General features: G+C 41.9%; 1 protein-coding gene across 2 annotated transcripts in view; it reads left to right on the top strand.

Annotated features, from left to right (window-relative positions):
* Positions 1-19,424, top strand: part of BMPER (BMP binding endothelial regulator) — a 257,526-nt gene extending 238,102 nt beyond the window's left edge. For both annotated transcript variants that reach the window (XM_069586706.1, XM_069586707.1), the window contains 2 exons: positions 3,196-3,326; positions 18,026-19,424. In XM_069586706.1, coding sequence (XP_069442807.1) covers positions 3,196-3,326; positions 18,026-18,207 — 313 coding nt within the window. In that variant the 3' untranslated portion in view covers positions 18,208-19,424. The remainder of the gene's footprint in view (positions 1-3,195; positions 3,327-18,025) is intronic.
* Positions 19,425-19,810: the final 386 nt, after the last annotated feature.

The following is a 19,810-nucleotide window of genomic DNA, read 5'->3' as shown; positions in this document are numbered from 1 at the left end:
TGAGACCCTGGGGAAATTGGTAACATCTCCAGGCTTCAGTTTCCCTATCTGTTAAGTGGGCTGGTAATACCACCTGCCTCCTATCTGGTTCTGTGTGGAGTAAATGTGATAATTCATGTAAAGGCTGAGTAGAGCAAAGTACTCAACATAAGCACTAGACTTTTACACTTTTGCCAGCAGAGTATGGACTGTCTATTTCTTCATTCTCTTACAAACTCTGGGTACAATTTTGTGTAACAGTCAACTTGACAAGTGAAAAAAGACATCTTATAGTTTTAACTTCTGTGACAAGACACATCTTTCAAGCCTTTAAAAATACGTGACATATTTCAAGTTAAGGACTGACTCTGACAAATGTTTTTCCCTCAAATGTTGTTTCTCATGAGTGCCAAGTAATAGAAGAAGCTCAAATCTTCCTTAGTCTTAAAGGGTAGATGTATTATTGATTGTGTCTGAGAGTCCAGAGTAGTCTGTGGGTAGGGTAGATTATGTGTACATAGCAATTATTAAATATGTGCTTTGAACATTTCTCTCAGCAGTCTCAGTGAATTGGATTGAGCTGTTCATAATTTATTTTAAATTGTATAAATACCTTCATACAACAACTGGCAGAAATATAGAGAAGAGAAGGAAAACACTAGCCAGCAGTCCTTTCACACAAACAAATTAAATTTTGTTTGCTGACTGTCCAAACAGTTTTATAGAATTACATTAGACATTCTTTCAAATCAGAGGGAGCATTTCCTCTGGTTGAGATTTTTCTCATATAAGTACCACCATTTTACCAGGTTCATGAGGTCCCATCCCCTTCCTGTCATGTCAGTGGGAGTTGAGTACAACAGCCAGGGTACCCATACCCCTGGGCCAGGAAAGAGGGTGAGAAACACGTGAAGCAGAAATGGGCTCAGAGGGTAGGACTGGAGCAGCCAAAAATGGTGCCGTGAAGTCTGAGCGCAGATGTGGTGGGCGTGGGTTAGTCTGAAATGAAAATTGAAACAACAAAGGAAATAATGTTGAGGAGGATTCCTTCTCAGACATTTAGTGGCTGTTGTAAGGACAGGCTTTATTTGTCTTTTCTTGGAAACCCGGAGGCTCCACGTTAAAGACATAACATGTGTGTCTAATATCAGAAAGGGTTGAACATGATTTCACAGGTTTTCTGTAATACAAGTGGAGAAGGTATTAAGAATTACAGCTTTGATTATTGCAGAGAGCAGAGAGAGCAGTTTTTCTGTCCTGATTATTGTGTCTTAAGTATCAGGCATCAAACAGTCTCTCTTTGGATGAAATGAAAGCACTCTTGAGGTTTCAGACTTGTTTCTTTTTTGTTCCAGCATAGTTCCCATTTCCCAAGGCTGTGGCCTTGAGTGTTGAAATGTAATAACTTTGAAGGTACACGGTGAGGCTATTGATCTTTTAATATGGTTTCTGCCATTTAATTCTTGTTCAGAGCAGGCAGTTCTACCCAGAGCAAGCTGGTCACTCTCTATAATCAGGTGTGTACACATCTCACAGCAAGAGGGAATGCTTGTGTAAGAACACTGGATGATCATGTCCTGATCACTTTTCAGGATTATCAGTGCTATTTATAATCTTGAATATTATTTTTTCTGCTTCCAGCCTTGAATTAGATTCTGTAAAGAAGTGGTTTCGCTGGACAGAGGATGAAAAAAAAAGGGTAGTCTAATCTTGGGTGTCTTATGTAAAATGTTAAGTCAAAATTGTTAGGCAATAAACTTGCTGCAGGGCTTCCGTGTGACTCAATGATAAAGACTGTCTGCCAATACAGTACACCCCTTGGGTTCATTGTCCTGGGTTGGGAAGATCCCCTGGAGAAAGAAATGGCAACCCACTCCAGTATTCTTGCCTGGGAAATCCTATGGACAGAGGAGACAGTACGTGGGGTTGCAAAGGAGTCAGAAACAACTTAGCAACTAAATGAACAACAACAAAACTTGCTGGGAAGAGAGCACTAGTCTCAGGAGATGTAATTTAGTTCACTTTTTTGTCACTTACTAGTGTGACTTTGGGCCTATTTGTAGAATGACTTTTTTTAAATTAATAAAACAGGGACTATGCTAAGTCCTATTTAGCACTTGTAACAGAATGAGAAAGGCCTTTGTAGACTGTAATATCATAGTCCAATGTGAGGTTATTATGTCTCTGAGGTCAATGTGTTTGAAAATATATTAGTTTGTGTTTGAAACACACTTCAGTTCTCTTTACATCCTGGCCAATCATTTCCATATTTAAATGTAAGCCCCTTAGGCACTTCCCAGGTGGCACTAGTGGTAAAGAATCGATCTACCTAGATACAAGAGATGTAGATTTGATCCCTGGGTCGGGAAGATTGCCCAGAGTAGGAAATGGCAACCCACTCCAGTATTCTTGCCTATAAAATTCCATGGACAGAAGAACCTGGCAAGCTGCAATCCATGGGGTTGCAAAGAGACACAACTGAGCGACTGAGTAAAAAGAAAAACAAGGACCTTGGCTCAATCTCCCATATTTTTCAGTCTAACTAGTGGCCTGAAAGTTTTGCTTTATTTGGAATTTGTCACCCCACGTTCTAAAGAACGAGGTTCAGTGTTCCTCAAAAGACTAAGATTCTAAGATACTGGAAAAGTGAATCCTCATTGAATGTCTTCAGAAAGCCAAGGGATTTGATTCTCTCATCAAATTGGTCTCTATTTCAGTTATATCCTAATATGTATCAGAGCTACTCACAAAATGGCAGCACCTTGAACAGGGGTGTACTCTAAGAGCTGTGTTCCCAACATGGTAGCAAATAGACATTTGTAACGGTTTACATCTAAATTAATTAAAATTCAATCAAATAAAAAATTTGGTTTTTCATTCTCATTGGATACATTTCAGGTGCTAATTGACCAGATACGATGAGTGGCTTTAACTTTGGACAGTGGAGACTATAGAGTATTTCCATCATTAAGAAAGTTCTATTGACCAGTCCTGCTCTAAAAGAAAAGGAAACTGATGTCACATTATTCAGAGGTATCCAGTAAGGTTTCATGAAGTATTTTTTATATCATTTTTAGGTTTCCAATTTAAAATAGCAGCCTTTAATGTCCAGACAAGGTTTGACATTCACTCACCCACTGCTTTTCTTCAAGTTGTATTTAGGATACTTGGTATTTGATAGTTTTGAATGTTCACTTCTTTCTGTTGGTCCCTTAGGTCCTGCGTGACAGACATGTGTGAATGTCCAGTCCATAAAAACTGTTACTGCGAATCATTCCTGGCATATACCCGGGCCTGCCAGAGAGAGGGCATCCGTGTCCACTGGGAGCCACAGCAGAACTGTGCAGGTGAGAAATTTCTGGCAGATCCAACCATCAGAAACTCGACAGTGCCCAGGCTAGTAATGTGCTCAGTCGCTAAGTCATGTCTGACTCTGCAACCCCATGGACTGTCGTCCGTGAGGCCCTCTGTCCATAGAATTCTCCAGGCAACAATACTGGAGTGAGTAGCCATTTCCAAGATAGCACTAAAAGAGAATTTGATGATAGGTGAATGGTCACATCCCCCCTTGGCATTATAAGTAGCCCAGCTGGATTTCAACTTGATAAAACACAGGAACTTCTCACTGGGCAGGATAGAAAACGTTTAAGAGAAGTGCTTTGTGATGAGCACATTTGCACAATTTAAGGATTTCCACTGGTGCAAAATCCTCTTTTTTTTTTTTTTTTAGTTTTTTATTTTTTATATTTTAAAAATCTTTAATTCTTACATGCGTTCCCAAACATGAACCCCCCTCCCACCTCCCTCCCCACAACATCTCTCTGGGTCATCCCCATGCACCAGCCCCAAGCATGCTGCACCCTGCATCAGACATAGACTGGCGATTCAATTCTTACATGATAGTATACATGTTAGAATTCCCATTCTCCCAAATCATCCCACCCTCTCCCTCTCCCTCTGAGTCCAAAAGTCCATTATACACATCTGTGTCTTTTTTCCTGTCTCGCATACAGGGTCGTCATTGCCATCTTCCTAAATTCCATATATATGTGTTAGTATACTGTATTGGTGTTTTTCTTTCTGGCTTACTTCACTCTGTATAATCGGCTCCAGTTTCATCCATCTCATCAGAACTGATTCAAATGAATTCTTTTTAATGGCTGAGTAATACTCCATTGTGTATATGTACCACAGCTTTCTTATCCATTCATCTGCTGATGGACATCTAGGTTGTTTCCATGTCCTGGCTATTATAAACAGTGCTGCGATGAACATTGGGGTACATGTGTCTCTTTCAATTCTGGTTTCCTCGGTGTGTATGCCCAGAAGTGGGATTGCTGGGTCATAAGGTAGTTCTATTTGCAATTTTTTAAGGAATCTCCACACTGTTCTCCATAGTGGCTGTACTAGTTTGCATTCCCACTAACAGTGTAGGAGGGTTCCCTTTTCTCCACACCCTCTCCAGCATTTATTGCTTGCAGATTTTTGGATCGCAGCCATTCTGACTGGTGTGAAGTGGTACCTCATTGTGGTCTTGATTTGCATTTCTCTAATAATGAGTGATGTTGAGCATCTTTTCATGTGTTTGTTAGCTGTCTGTATGTCTTCTTTGGAGAACTGTCTATTTAGTTCTTTGGCCCATTTTTTGATTGGGTTGTTTATTTTTCTGGAGTTGAGCTGCATAAGTTGCTTGTATATTTTTGAGATTAGTTGTTTGTCAGTTGCTTCATTTGCTATTATTTTCTCCCATTCAGAAGGCTGTCTTTTCACCTTGCTTATATTTTCCTTTGTTGTGCAGAAGCTTTTAATTTTAATTAGATCCCATTTGTTTATTTTTGCTTTTATTTCCAGAATTCTGGGAGGTGGATCATAGAGGATCCTGCTGTGATTTATGTCTGAGAGTGTTTTGCCTATGTTCTCCTCTAGGAGTTTTATAGTTTCTGATCTTACATTTAGATCTTTAATCCATTTTGAGTTTATTTTTGTGTGCGGTGTTAGAAAATCCTCTTAACCTCAAGCTACCAGCTTGATGTGCTTAGCACAGGGATAGTCATTGCTGTGGTTTAGGTTACATGTGGAACAAAGAAGATCCAGAACAGTTACAGCCATTTAAGTTCTTCAGTATAGTTCAGTTCAGTTCAGTCGCTCAGTCGTGTCCGACTCTTTGAGACCCCATGAACTGCAGCATGCCGGGCCTCCCTGTCCACCACTAACTCCCAGAGTCCACCCAAACTCATGTTCATTGAGTCGGTGATGCCTTCCAACCATCTCATCCTCTGTCGTCCCCTTCTCTTCCTGCCCTCAATCTTTCCCAAGATCAGGGTCTTTTCAAATGAGTCAGCTCTTCACGTCAGGTGGCCAAAGTATTGGAGTTTCAGCTTCAATGTCAGTCCTTCCAATGAACACCCAGGACTGATCTCCTTTAAGATGGCCTGGTTGGATCTCCTTGCAGTCCAAGGGACTCTCAAGAGTCTTCTCCAACACCACACTTCAAAAGCATCAATTCTTTGGCGCTCAGCTTTCTTTATAGTCCAACTCTCACATCCCTACATGACTACTGGAAAAACCATAACCTTGACTAGACAGACCTTTGTTGGCAAAGTAATGTCTCTGCTTTTGAATATGCTGTGTAGGTTGATCTTAACTTTCCTTCCAAGGAGTAAGCTTCTTTTAATTTCATGGCTGCAGTCACCATCTGCAGTGATTTTGGAGACGAAAAACATAAAAGTCTGACACTGTTTCCCCATCTATTTCCCATGAAGTGATGGGACCAGATGCCATGATCTTCGTTTTCTGAATGTTGAGCTTTAAGCCAGCTTTTTCACTCTCCTCCTTTACTTTCATCAAGAGGCTCTTTAGTTTTTCTCACTTTCTACCATAAGAGAGGTGTCATCTGCATATCTGAAGTTATTGATATTTCTCCTGGCAATCTTGATTCCAGCTTGTGCTTCTTCCAGCCCAGCATTTCTCATGATGTACTCTGCATATAAATTAAATAAGCAGGGTGACAATATACAGCCTTGACATAGTCCTTTTCCTATTTCGAACCCGTCTGTTGTTCCATGTCCAGTTCAAACTGTTGCTTCCTGTGTGATTTTTTTTTTTTTGAGAGAGAGAGAAACTGCTATATAAACACCAGTAAAATGTTATTTTCCTTCTGAGAGACAGATTGCTGTAATAGTCATTATAACGCTTTGATCTCAGGCAAGTTACTTAGCTTATTTGATATCTGTAAAATGGGCTTCTTTGTTCATCCAAGAAATATTTTTTACAAAATGGCTAAGTACCAGGCATTAAACAAAACACTGTGAGTACTTTGGTGACTATGAGAGATGGGTTGAGATCCCTGCCATTGAAGTGCCGCCAGCCCAGTGGGAGAACCAGACAAAACTAGTAACTCTACAATAAATACTTGCTAAGTGTGGTGAGTATGGTGAAAGAAACAAATAAAGCAGAGCAAAAGAAAATAAATGGAGCCAGAGTGGGTGGCTACTTAAATGGTGAGGAGAGAAAACTTCTCTTCGGATGTGATAGTCCAGCTGCACATTCTAGAACTAAAGGGAGTCAAGGCAAGAGTTCTATGTGGAAGAATCATATTTGTATAAGATAGCAGCTCTCAAACTGGAAGTGAGTCAGTGTGAGCACAGTAGGCAAGGGAAAGAAAGGCTCAAGATGAGAGTGGAGTTGAAGCTGGAGCTGAAGTCCTGCATGCAGGACTTCACAGGTCTTGAGAAGGAGTCTAGCTTTTATTCCAAGAAGGATGGAAGCCACTGATGGAATTTAAGCAACCTTCCTTCTGCTTTTCAAAGACCACCCTGTTTAGAGAATGCATTGAATAGGGCAAGGTTGAAGGCAAGAGGCTGTTGCAGTAGTTGGAATGACAAAATGATGGTGGCTTGGATTAAGATGGAGGCAGTGTGTGGAGGAAGAAGAGAGATTCTAGATATATTTTGGAAATTAGGCTTCCCTGGTGGCTCAGAGGTTAAAGCGTCTGCCTCCAATGCGGGAGACCCGGGTTCGATCCCTGGGTCAGGAAGATCCCCTTGAGAAGGAAATGGCAATCCACTCCAGTATTCTTGCCTAGAGAATCCCATGGACGGAGAAGCCTAGTAGGTTACAGTCCACGGGGTCGCAAAGAGTCGGACACGACTGAGCGACCTCACCTTCACCTATGGTAGTATCTACTCTGAAGAGTTATAAGCATTAGTAATATGTATGTGAAACATCTAGAAGAGTGCTCAACTCTTCCAAGATAGTCAGTAGCAATGCTACTCATAGACGCAAGATAAGATGACTGTCTTTTGCTACAAGGGTTGGCAAATGTTTTTCTTTAAAGGACCGGTTTTACCTAGAATGGAAAGACGGGTTTGCAACATTCTTCATGAATCCGAGAAAACTTAACTCCAAAATTGGAAAAGAAGGCAGTTCATGGCACTGCTAACTTTAATATATACATTGGTGGAGTGCAAGAGTGGTCAGCTGGTTGGAAGAATTGCCTTGAGTCTTATTTTCAGGACATGGACCTGATGTTCACTTAGATAGTGGATCTCAATCTGCTCGACATTGGAGTCATTCTGGGAGCTTAAAAAATAAACCAGGAAACTATGCCTGGGCCCCAAGCCCAGATATCCTGCTTTAACTTGTCTTGTGTATTACTTGAAACCTCTCCGGTGATTCTGACCTGCAGTCAGAGTTGAAACCACGAAGTTAATTTGTGTGCTTAATGTGTGGCTTTGGGGGAGTAGAATGATGAGGGTTTAGGGATCACTAAAGCTTCTTCAAGCCACCCCTTGACACAGTCACTAATCTATGTCCTTAGAAAGCACTCAAACCCTTTTATCTCCTCGTGACTTCCCTTTTCGATTTGCTCTCTCCTCTGAAAGTCAAGTCCAATCTATGTCTGAGTTCCCTTTCCATGGCAAGAGTACCTCTCTGTCAATGCTGCCTTTCCAGAGGAGGGCTGAGGTGATACAAACTCATATTAAGGTGTGGTTGAGGCTCCTGAAACGTGGGACTAAATGACTTACCTCCCTCTTCAGTGCAGGGTAGTATAGGAAGGGCAGGGTTTTGAGAGACTTGGTCCTTCCAGCACACCTTGAATATGCCTGTCTCATTTTCTCTGCTTTGAGTCCTCTTTCCCTTGAATTTTCCCTGGTGACTCAGTATCTGACTGCAGTGTAGGAGATCTAGGTTTGATTCCTAGGTCGGGAAGGTACCCTGGAGAAGGGAGTGCTACCCACTCCAGTAGTTTTGCCCGGAGAATCCCATGAACAGAGGAGCCTCGTGGGCTACAGTCCTTGAGGTCGCAAAGAGTCAGACAGGGTAGATTTCCCTTGAATCTACCAGGAAATGAATAAAATATGTGGACTCAAGGCCCAGCCATTCATCCTCGTGTAACATTGAGCTCAGCAGAACTTTATTAATTTTATTAGCTATGATGCCGTGACAAGGATCATATCAGATACAGAATATGTGAACCCTCTCTTTACTGACGCTGAGCTATATTTAACACCAGTTCAGTGCATCCAGTGCGTTTGAGGACTACACTTTCCTCCTGTCCCAGGATCCTGATTTCAGGGACTGAATCTCAGTAGCTAAAATTACTTTTCTAACGGAAAGGGAATATGACTTCTGAAAGGTTCCATTTACCACTTAAAATGAGTGGAACCATCTGAGTGAAGTGTAACTGTCAATGTTTGGTTGCAGGGGACCATTTTACACACACACACACACACACACACACACACACTCTGAATTTCCACAGATTGACAGTTGGTTTCTATGGAGATATGCAGCATCTCTCAGTAGATTCATTTCTGTTTCATCTGGAATATTGAAGACTCTAAGAATACTCTTTACTTGTTTTTAGCTCTCAGATCTTTTGGCTTATGACAGCACTTAAGACCACTTAATATAGAGAAGAGAAATTTTCCAGAGTAAAAAGCTTGTAAGTTGAGTAGATAAGCCAGCCAAGCAAGAAACTCTGAATGAACAAGTGACATCTCTCAGAAGGCTGGATTTTAGTATTACCATGATACTACCACAAGCGCAGGCCCATCAGCTGTGGTGAGAAGGACTAATGAAACTCTAGTTAAGTACAGGAATTACTAAACACAGTATGATATGCAGAGGGCTATTGTGAAGGTCTATAAAAGTTTAATAATGAACATTTATATTAATATGTACTATTTTCTAAGCACCTCCTTTGCCCCAAAGACTATTCTGGCATTTTATATTACATTTTATCTTATTTAATCCCCACTCTAATCTGTATTACCCACATTCTACAGTAAAGAACATTAAGGCTTAGAATATTTAAGTAATTTGCTAAAAATCACAGAGCTAGAAAGTAAGAAAGCTAGGACTCAAACCCAGGTCAGTTTGCATTAAAGCCCCTGTTCTTAATTATTAGGAGAGCACAAATAAGCAAGTACACTGTAAAAAAAGAGTCAGCCTATTATAAGAATAAACATTACTTGTAAAATAGAAACAAAAATATGAGTTAAAAATTTATATATATATCCTTACATATGAGTGTATATTTGTGTATTTATATAAGCATCAACTAATATATTGAAATATCAATAACCTCAGATATGCAGATGACACCACCCTTATGGCAGAAAGTGAAGAGGAACTAAAAAGCCTCTTAATGAAAGTGAAAGAGGAAAGTGAAAAAGTTGGCTTAAAGCTCAACATTCAGAAAACTAAGATCATGGCATCTGGTCCCATCACTTCATGGCAGATAGATGGGGAAACAGTGGAAATAGTGTCAGAGTTTATTTTGGGGGCTCCAATATCACTGCAGATGGTGACTACAGCCATGGAATTAAAAGACGCTTACTCCTTGGAAGGAAAGTTATGACCAACCTAGATAGCATATTCAAAAGCAGAGATATTACTTTGCCAACAAAGGTCCCTCTAGTCAAGGCTATGGTTTTTCCAGTAGTCATGTATGGATGTGAGAGTTGGACTGTGAGAAAAGCTGAGCACCAAAGGATTGATGCTTTGAACTGTGGTGTTGGAGAAGACTCTTGAGAGTCCCTTGGACTGCAAGGAGATCCAACCAGTCCATCCTAAAGGAGATCAGTCCTGGGTGTTCTTTGGAAGGAATGATGCTAAGGCTGAAACTCCAGTACTTTGGCCACCTCATGCGAAGAGTTGACTTATAGGAAAAGACTGATGCTGGGAGGGATTGGGGGCAGGAGGAGAAGGGGACAACAGGATGAGATGGCTGGATGGCATCACCGACTCGATGGACGTGAGTCTGAGTAAACTCCGGGAGTTGGTGATGGACAGGGAGGTCTGGTGTGCTGCGGTTCATGGGGTCCCAAAGAGTCGGGCACAACATGGCATCACAAAGAGTCAGACACGACTGAGCGACTGAACTGATACTGAATTTATTAAAATATTTGTTGTGTTTGTTGTTGTCATTCAGTCACTAAGTCATTTTGTCCGACTCTTTGGGACCCTGTGGACTATAGCACACGAGGCTCCTCTGTTTTCCACTCTCTCTGATAGTTTGCTCAGATTCATGTCCATTGAATCAGTGATGCTATCTAACTATCTTATCTTCTGCTGTCACGTTATGTTGTGTGGACCTTTCCAGTTTCTATTCACCTGTTCCTAATCACTGTTACTTGGTACCTTTTGACTCGATAACTTTCCCATGGTCTTGCTCCTGCATCTTGCTTTGCCATCCTTAGCAGATTTTCTGCTACTTGTCACTGAACTTTCAGGAATACATTTTATAAGCGGGAAAGATTCTGGGGTATTCAAAGTGGTATGTGTATTTCTGCAGCAAATGAGACAATCTGCTGGCTTCTGTGGAGAGTTTCCTCCTTGCTTTACTCTGCAGACTCCAGGTGATTCTAGCCCCTTTCCTGCAGCACCTCTGCTCTACTTATACACACTGATATCCTCCTTGGTGACTAGACATCTCCTATAAAGGATTAGGAGATACAGTCAGCACTGTAACCTTCAGTACAGAAGAGGGGTGTGGGAACAGCTGAGTCCCAAAGGGCACAAATCTATGCTTACTAATTGCATTGATAATGCCAACACGTAATGCCTTCATGGGGCACCATATAAAGTGACATGTAATGCTCCTTGCATGCTTTATAGAATAGCTGTTTATGTGCCCCCTTAAGAATTTAAATCTATTAACCCTAGCCCCAGACTTTCCCAGTGGCTCAGCTGTATAGAATTCGCCTGTAATGCAGGAGACCTGGGTTCAGTCCCTGGGTCAGGAAGATCCCCTGGAGGAGATCATGGCAACCCACTCCAGTATTCTTGCCTGGAGAATCCCATGGACTAAGGAGTCTGGCGGGCCACAGTCCATAGGGTTGCAAAGAGTCCAACATGACTGAAATGACTGAGCACAAACATACCCCTAACCACCCTGGTAATTTTCTAGTTTTTGAAACATGTATTTTATCAAATGAAACCTTTTCAAATGCACGTGTATGAATTAGATCACATTTACGTTGTCAGTAAGTATTGTTTGCCTTTTACAAGTTTGAAAAAATATTGGATACATGGAGGATGAAACAAGATCCAAGTCAGGATTAACTTTCTAGGATTGTATAAAAGTTGTGCCAAATTGAAGGCAAATTTAATCATATTATCTCCCTAAAACCCTTCTAAGACTCCCTCAAGGATTACAGCCCCTGCCCACCTCTCTGCCTTTGCCTCCTCCCACTCTCATTCTCAAATTCCTTGCTTCTCCTTCAACAAACCAAGGATCCTCCAGTTTCTGATTGGGTCATGGCTGCTTATTGTTGCTGATTGTACCCTCTTTGCCTTCCTACCGCCCTCCCCTGGCACCATGCTCTCTCTGGAAAACTTTCTGCCATTGTCTGTCTGGCAGTGTCTTGTCACCTTTTAATATCTAAGTGGGATCTATTTTCTGAAGTTTTCCTAAATCCCTAGTTAAGTTCAGTTCAGTCACTCAGTCGTGTCGAACTCAGCGACCCCATGATTGCAGCACGCCAGGCCTCCCTGTCCATCACCATCTCCCGGAGTTCACTCAGACTCACGTCCATCGAGTCCGTGATGCCATCCAGTCATCTCATCCTCTGTCGTCCCCTTCTCCTCCTGCCCCTAATCCCTCCCAGCATCAAAGTCTTTTCCAATGAGTCAACTCTTCCAATGAGGTGGCCAAAGTATTGGAGTTTCAGCTTTAGCATCAGTCCTTCCAAAGAACACCCAGGATTGATCTCATTTGAATGGATGGTTGGATCTCCTTGCAGTCCAAGGGACTCTCAAGAGTCTTCTCCAACACCACACTTCAAAAGCATCAATTATTCGGTGCTCAGCTTTCTTCACAGTCCAATTCTCACATCCATACATGACCACTGGAAAAACCATAGCCTTGACTAGAGGGACCTTTGTTGGCAAAGTAATGTTTCTGCTTTTGAATATGCTATCTAGGTTGGTCATAACTTTCCTTCCAAAGAGTAAGCGTCTTTTAATTTCATGGGTGCAACCACCATCTGCATCCAGTTTTGGGGCCCCCCAAAATAAAGTCTGACACTGTTTCTACTGTTTTCCCATCTACTTGCCATGAAATGATGGGACCAGATGCCATGATCTTATTTTTCTGAATGCTGAACTTTAGGCCAGCTTTTTCACTCTCCTCTTTCACTCTCATCAAGAAGGTCTTTAGTTTCTTTTCACTTTCTGCCATAAGGGTGGTGTCATCTGCATATCTGAGGTTATTGATATTTCTCCCAGAAATCTTGATTCCAGCTTGTGCTTCTTCCAGCCCAGTGTCTCTCATGATGTACTCTGCATAGAAGTTAAATAAGCAGGGTGACAATATACAGCCTTGACATACTCCTTTTCCTATTTGGAACCAGTCTGTTGTTCCATGTTCAGTTCTAACTGTTGCTTCCTGACCTGCATATAGGTGTCTGAAGAGCCAGGTCAAGTGGTCTGGTATTCCCATCTCTTTCAGAATTTTCCACAGCTTATTGTGATCCACACAGTCAAAGGCTTTGGCATAGTCAATAAAGCAGAAATAGATGTTTTTTTCTGGAACTCTCTTGCTTTTTCAATGATCCAGCGGATGTTGGCAATTTGATCTCTAGTTCCTCTGCCTTTTCTAAAACCAACTTGAACATCTGGATGTTCACAGTTCACATATTGCTGAAGCCTGGCTTGGAGAATTTTGAGCATTATTTTACTATCGTGTGAGATGAGTGCAATTGTGCAGTAGTTTGAGCATTCTTTGGCATTGCCTTTCTTTGGGATTGGAGTGAAAACCGACCTTTTCCAGTCCTGTGGCCACTGCTGAGTTTTCCAAATTTGCTGGCATATTGAGTGCAGCACTTTCACAGCATCATCTTTCAGGAGCCCTGAATGTTGAGTTGATGTCTCTCTTACTGTTGCACTGTACTTCATTCTCACTGTCTAATGTGTTCATCATGCATTTAATTAAGAATCCATCTTGGTGTCTCCTTCACCCATTTTTTTTTTTTTTTAGGATAATTGCTTTACAGAATTTTGTTGTTTTCTGTCAAACCTCAACATGAATCAGCCATAGGTATACATATATCCCCTCCCTTTTAAACATCCCTCCCATCTCCCTACCCATCCCACCCTTCTAGGTTGGTACAGAACCCCTGTTTGAGTTTCCTGAGCCGTAGAGCAAATTCCCGTTGGTTATTTATTTTACATATGGTAATGTAAGTTTCCATGTTACTCTTTCCATGCATCTCACCCTCCCCTCCCCTCTCCCCATGTCCATAAGTCTATTCTCTATGTCTGTTTCTCCATTGCTGCCCTGTAAATAAATTCTTCTGTTCGTTTTCTCTAGATTCTGTATATATGCATTAGAATATGATATTTATCTTTCTCTTTCTGACTTACTTCACTCTGTATAATAGGGTATAGGTTCATCCACCTCATTAGAACTGGCTTAAATCACCCATTTGGTTCTAAGTCCTGGCTCCTGAGACTAAAGCTCAGAGATGATATCCGATTCACATCAGATTCCCTGGCCTTAGAGAATGCCTGCCCCATAATAGATACTCAGTAAAAGTTTATTGATTTAATTTGAATTGAATAGCAATGCTGAAAATAATCCACTTTTCCCCTAGTAGTTCCGCATTTTCTGCCTACAAATGGTGAGGAAAATATCTGTTCAGTAGTCAAAGGTAAGATGTCACAGAGAAGCAGTAGGAAAGTACGTGGTGCAGTTAGAAGAAAGACTTGAGAGGTCAGAGAGAGGAAAAGACGTGGGGGAATGCATGTCTATAGGAGAAGGAGGGAACAGGAAAGAGCGTGGGTGAGAGAGACAGGAAATTCTGCCGAGTTTTCGTAGTAGGAGGTATCTTTGCGAGATCTGAGGGGAATAAAGTATCTGGAGTGAAAAGTGAGTTGAAAGAGGCATTCTGGAAGCAGCAGAGTGGAAAATGAACTCAAGGCCAGCCAAATGTAATCCAAATTGGGAATCAAGATGATGGATGGAACTTCATTAAGATTAAATCATCATCCAACAGGCACAGGCATTTATTAAGCTGCTCCCCTGTGCTTGGCCTTGTGCCAGAACTTTACATGATGGAAGACAAGGACTCTGCCCTCAGGAGCCCCAGCTTTGGTGGTTCATTCTGTTCAAGCAAGGGTGCTTGTTATAGTGACCTCTGGAACCTTTAAAATTTACAGCTGCCCAAGATTCCACTGTAGACACAGAGCAAAATCTTTAGGGAAGGGACTGAGGAATATATGTCTTTTAAAAGACCCTTAGGAGACCCTTGTGAGCATCTCCAAATAGGAACTACAGATGCACAATGAGATGAAATCACTCAGTGGTGTCCGACTCTTTGCGACCCCATGGAGTACAGAGTCCATGGAATTCTCCAGGCCAGAATACTAGAGGGGGTCGCCTTTCCCTTCTGCAGGGGATTTTCCCAACCCAGGGATCGAACCCAGGTCTCCCGCATTGCAGGTGGATTCTTTACCAGCTGAGCCACAACAGAAGCCCACAGATGCACAGTATCTGGGGGATTAAAACAAGTAAACAGGTAACCATCATGTGAGAAGTGCTGCTGGGTGCAGAGCAGGGAAGGGTATCTTGGAGAGGTCCAGGAAGCTACTTGAAGGAGAGGATGTTTGAATTAGGACTTGGAAAATGATTGGTTTGGGGAGAGAATCCAAGCTAATGATAATCAATTTCAGAGTGTTTTGACTGGAAATTGGAGCTAATATTGTAATAACTGGTAGAGAAAGAGAGGGAAGGGAAGAAAGAAGAAGGGAAGGTAGGAGAAGAGAATTAATGAGAAGAGAAAAGAATGTCAGGGAAAGGGTCTTGAAGGCAATTTGAACCTTTAGTGTTAAAGAGGTGGTAAAGAAGCCCAAGAGAGAGAAGGTGTCTGCAAGAAGTTAGCTGCTTTTCAACGTTGTGTTAGTTTCTACTGCATAGCAAAGTGAATCAGCTGTGTGCTGTGCTGTGCTCAGTTGTTCAGTCTTGTCCGACTCTTTGCAACCCTATGGACTGAAGCCCACCAGGCTCCTCTGTCTATGGGGATTCTTCAGGCAAGAATACTGGAGTGGGTTGCCATGACCTCCTCCAGGGGATCTTCCCAACCCAGGGATCAAACCCAGGTTGCCTGCATTGTGGGCAGATTCTTTACTGCCTAAGCCACCAGAGAAGCCCAAGAATACTGGAGTGGGTATCCTGTCCCTTCTCCAGGGGATCTTCCTGACCCAGGGATCAAACCAGGGTCTCCTGCATTGCAGTCAGACTCTTTACCAGCTGAGCTACCAGGGAAGCCTGAATCAGCTATATGTATACTTATATCCACTCTTTCTTGGATTTTCTTCCCACTTGGGTCACCATAGGACATTGAGTAGAGTTTTGAGATTAACTGCCCAGAGTTAGCATCAACCTCCACAGGTTTAAGGCCTCAGCCCCATAAGATACCTCATTTCAGATGCTGGTTGCCAAGTACTGAGTCCCTAGGTTACCCTCTCTCTGCTTCACTTGGCTACAGAGTAGGGGCAGAGAGCTGTTCTTACAGCCTCCTTCCCTTTTGGGCTTAATCATTTTCTAGAAGGGCTCACAAAACTCTAATAAACACTTATTTACTCTTGAAAGTAAAGTGAAAGTGTTAGTTGCTCAGTTGTGTCCTATTCTTTGCTACTCCATGGATTATAGCTTGCCAGACTCTTCTGTCCTTAGGATTATCCAGGCAAGAATACTGGAGTGAGTTTCTATTCCAGGGCATTGTCCCAATCCAGAGGTTGAAACTGGTTCTCCTGCATTGCAGCTGGGATTCTCTAATAAACTGTCTGAGCTGTTTATTATAAGGGATACAAATGAACAACCAGATAAAGAGGCACAGAGAGTAAGTTCCAGAAGGGTCCCCCAGACACAGGAGCTTGTGTCCCAGTAGAGTGGGGACACCATAATCCCAGCACCTCAGTGTGTCCTCCTGTTCCAAAGTTTTCTGAACCCTGTCGTTAGTCATTTAGGGATTTGTGTGGAGATGTCCCTATGTAGGCACAGTTGATTAAATCATTGACTGAAAGTGATAAGCTCAATATCCAGTCCCTGTCTGCATCCCTGGCAAAAAAGTGCTGAAAGTTCCAAGCCTTTAATCATGCTTTGGTCTTTCTGGTGAGCAGTCCCCATTCTGAGGCTGTCTGGGTACCCCAACCATCAGCCCTATTGGCATACAAACACTCTGGAGATTTCCAGGTGTTCTAGGAGCTGTGTGCCATGAACTGAAGACCAAAACAGCTACAGATGGAGTTTGGATGGTTATTACTGTTCTTCAAGAGGATTCTTCTAAATTCTTACATGTGTCAACATCCCTCCTCCTGAGAATGAGGGGTGCCACCTTTGATTGTCATTGGAAGTAACTCAGATGGAAAAGTCCACATGTCATAAAACTTCCAGAATGTTGGCAGTATTTTTTTTCTGACAAATCTATTCATGAATTTTCAGTAAGTTTCAGAATACTGTCAAAATCATTTTAGCTCCAACTGAACAAAGATAGAAAATTGCTATGATTTGGCTACATCATCATTTTCATATTCTCTGACCAGCCAGCCAGCTACTTCCCTCTCCCCAGTCACACATCTAAATTTTCTCTCTTGGGCTCTACCCACCTCTCGCTCTAACCAGTTTCAAATTGATTAATTCAACACATGATAACTAGATTAAAGTATGTCACACATTTCTAATATCCTTGGCAGATTTTTTTCCTGTATGAGTTGTTGTTGGTGGTGTTAAGTCGCTTCGTGTCAGACTCTTTGCGACCTCATGGACTGTAGCCCACCAGGCTCCTCTGTCCATGGGATTTCCCAGGCAAGAATGCTGGGGTGAGTTGCCATTTCCTACTTTAGGGAATCTTCCCAACCCAGGGATCGAAACTGCATCTCCTGTATGTGTGATTCTGTATATCTGAATATCAAGGTAGTTGCAACAATAATTCCTATTCATTGCAGCTCAACAACTGGAAGTTAACTGGAGTTAACTTTTCAAACCATTCTCAATACCTAGGTAACCTGTAGATTTGCCTGTAGCTTTACTCATGTATCAGTAAAGCTTCCCTGGTGGCTCAGATGGTAAAGCATCTGTCTACAATGTGGGAGACCCGGGTTCTATCCCTGGGTTGGGAAGACCCTCTGGAGAAGGAAATGGCAACCCGTTCCAGTACTCTTGCCTGGAAAATCCCATGGACAGAGAAGTCTGGTAGGCTATAGTCTATAGGGTCGCAAAGAGTCGGACGTGACTGAGCGACTTCACTTCTTCTTACTAATGTATAGTCTTTCCCACCTGGGAATAAGGCTTTCTCATTTTCTCTCATTTTGAAGTTCACTGGCTCAGCAGGTGGGAGTTTCCTGTTTCCCAGGTGCAGGTGATTCCGAGTGTCTGGGAAGTGCTGGTTCTTGTTCTTCTGTTTGGAGGCGACGTGCACCTGTGCTGTGGGGAGACCTGTGCCACGAGTGCCACGAGCCTGCGGGAATGGCATGGGCTGAGGGTGAATTAACCTGGTTGCTTCCTCGCATCTCACCCTTCATCTCGTCTCTCTTCCAGCCACCCAGTGTAAGCATGGGGCCGTGTATGACACCTGTGGCCCAGGATGTGCCAAGACCTGTGACAACTGGAATGAGATCGGCCCCTGCAATAAGCCGTGCGTGGCTGGGTGTCACTGCCCAGCAAATTTGGTCCTTCACAAAGGAAGGTGCATCAAGCCAGTCCTCTGTCCTCAGCGGTGACCTTTGTTCCGTTCCTTCAGACTTTGAACCTAGTGTCCTTGACACTGAAGTGGAAGAGCCAATGAAAGACTGCAGTATTTGTGTGCTGATTCTGCAAACACACACACACAGAGTATATATGTGTACATATATAGATATATTCAGAAGCATTTCATCATTTATATAAACTATAGGTGGATTATTATATGTATATTTTTTGCTATAAGACATGTATTGTTTCTAGGATCCTAATCTGTAAGCCATTGAAGACATTGTATAAATAAATCAAGTGTTTTTAATTTAATAAGGCAGCATGCAGACATATTGGATGGCTTTACCATCACACACATTTGTCATTTTTAAGGAAAGTTTTCTAAGAGATCAAAATTGCCTGCCTGAATTAATTTTTTCTTTGGATCAGGATATGCTGTTGAATGGGGAGTGTGTTTTTTCTGGAGAAGGGCAAATTTGTTTTGGGGTATTTCTGCTTCCAGAGAAAGGAAAGTATGCCTGAGAGAGATGGCTAGTGATTGGCGACAGGCTCTAATGGTGCATGTAAGCAAGGGATAGGCTGTTAGACTTTATTGGGTCATGGTCTGACATTATTTCCAAAACTGATTGGCTGGTTACCAAGAAATGTATATTCGTCACTAAAGCATAACTGAAGAAGCAAATGATTTCTTGCCCTCTTAGCATATTCCCCAAGTCTCCTAATTATATATGTGTGTATGATGGATGTGGCCACCCCTGTGTCCCACACTGAGATGATGGAGTGTCTGGATGTCTTGTTAGCTTAACTGGGCGTGAGCAGATATTTGGAGAAACTGTTGCACAACATATGAGAAAATATCCATTTCTCTGAATCCCATGGCAGTTTAGGATGAACAAATCCAATGAGTCAAAGTAAGCTATCTATATTTTGTGACTGTTCCATGTATAAAGTGAAAGCCTTTATTTCCAGAAGACTCCTAGTCCAACACTATTTGCAACAGGGAATCTGCCCTAATATTAGACAGAAAGAAAGGCTTTACTGATCAGTTGATTTAACATCAATCCAAACAAAGAATGGTCTACATGCTTGCTCTCATTTCCTGATAGGTTACTACTAGTCACTATGTGATTTTCCTGACTTTTGTTTTCTGCTGAATAAGTGAGAATGTAACAAAATAAAACCCACTGATGTCCAAAAATAAAATGTTCTGTGTTGTAGTAAATAAAGAAGTTAAGTTTTACAACAATGCATTTTCTATTTCAAAATGTGTATGTTATGCTTTATAAATGGCAACATCAGTTCATCCATTTTAGAAACTTTATTTAGAAATATTTTATATACTGTGCAATAACATTTTTATAAAGAGTATTATTAGTAATTAACAACAAACCTCCAAAGTTTTGATAGTCAGCATATTGCCATTGCTTGTTAAGACATTTGTGTTCCTGTTTCATATATTCATGACAGCTAAAGGATTAGTTTGCATTTTTTACTGGAGCATGTCCAGCTGCTTGAGTAAACTGAATAAGTTACACAGTTTAATAGTGACTGGCTGGACATCAGGAAACGTGGTTGTCATTGTTGTGCTTGGGTCGTGACCATCCTCAGTATCCGGGATGCAAGGAACCAGCG

Source organism: Ovis canadensis, chromosome 4 (assembly GCF_042477335.2).
Source record: "Ovis canadensis isolate MfBH-ARS-UI-01 breed Bighorn chromosome 4, ARS-UI_OviCan_v2, whole genome shotgun sequence".
Classification (NCBI taxonomy): domain Eukaryota; kingdom Metazoa; phylum Chordata; class Mammalia; order Artiodactyla; family Bovidae; genus Ovis; species Ovis canadensis.
This window is presented reverse-complemented; position numbering and strand designations above follow the sequence as displayed.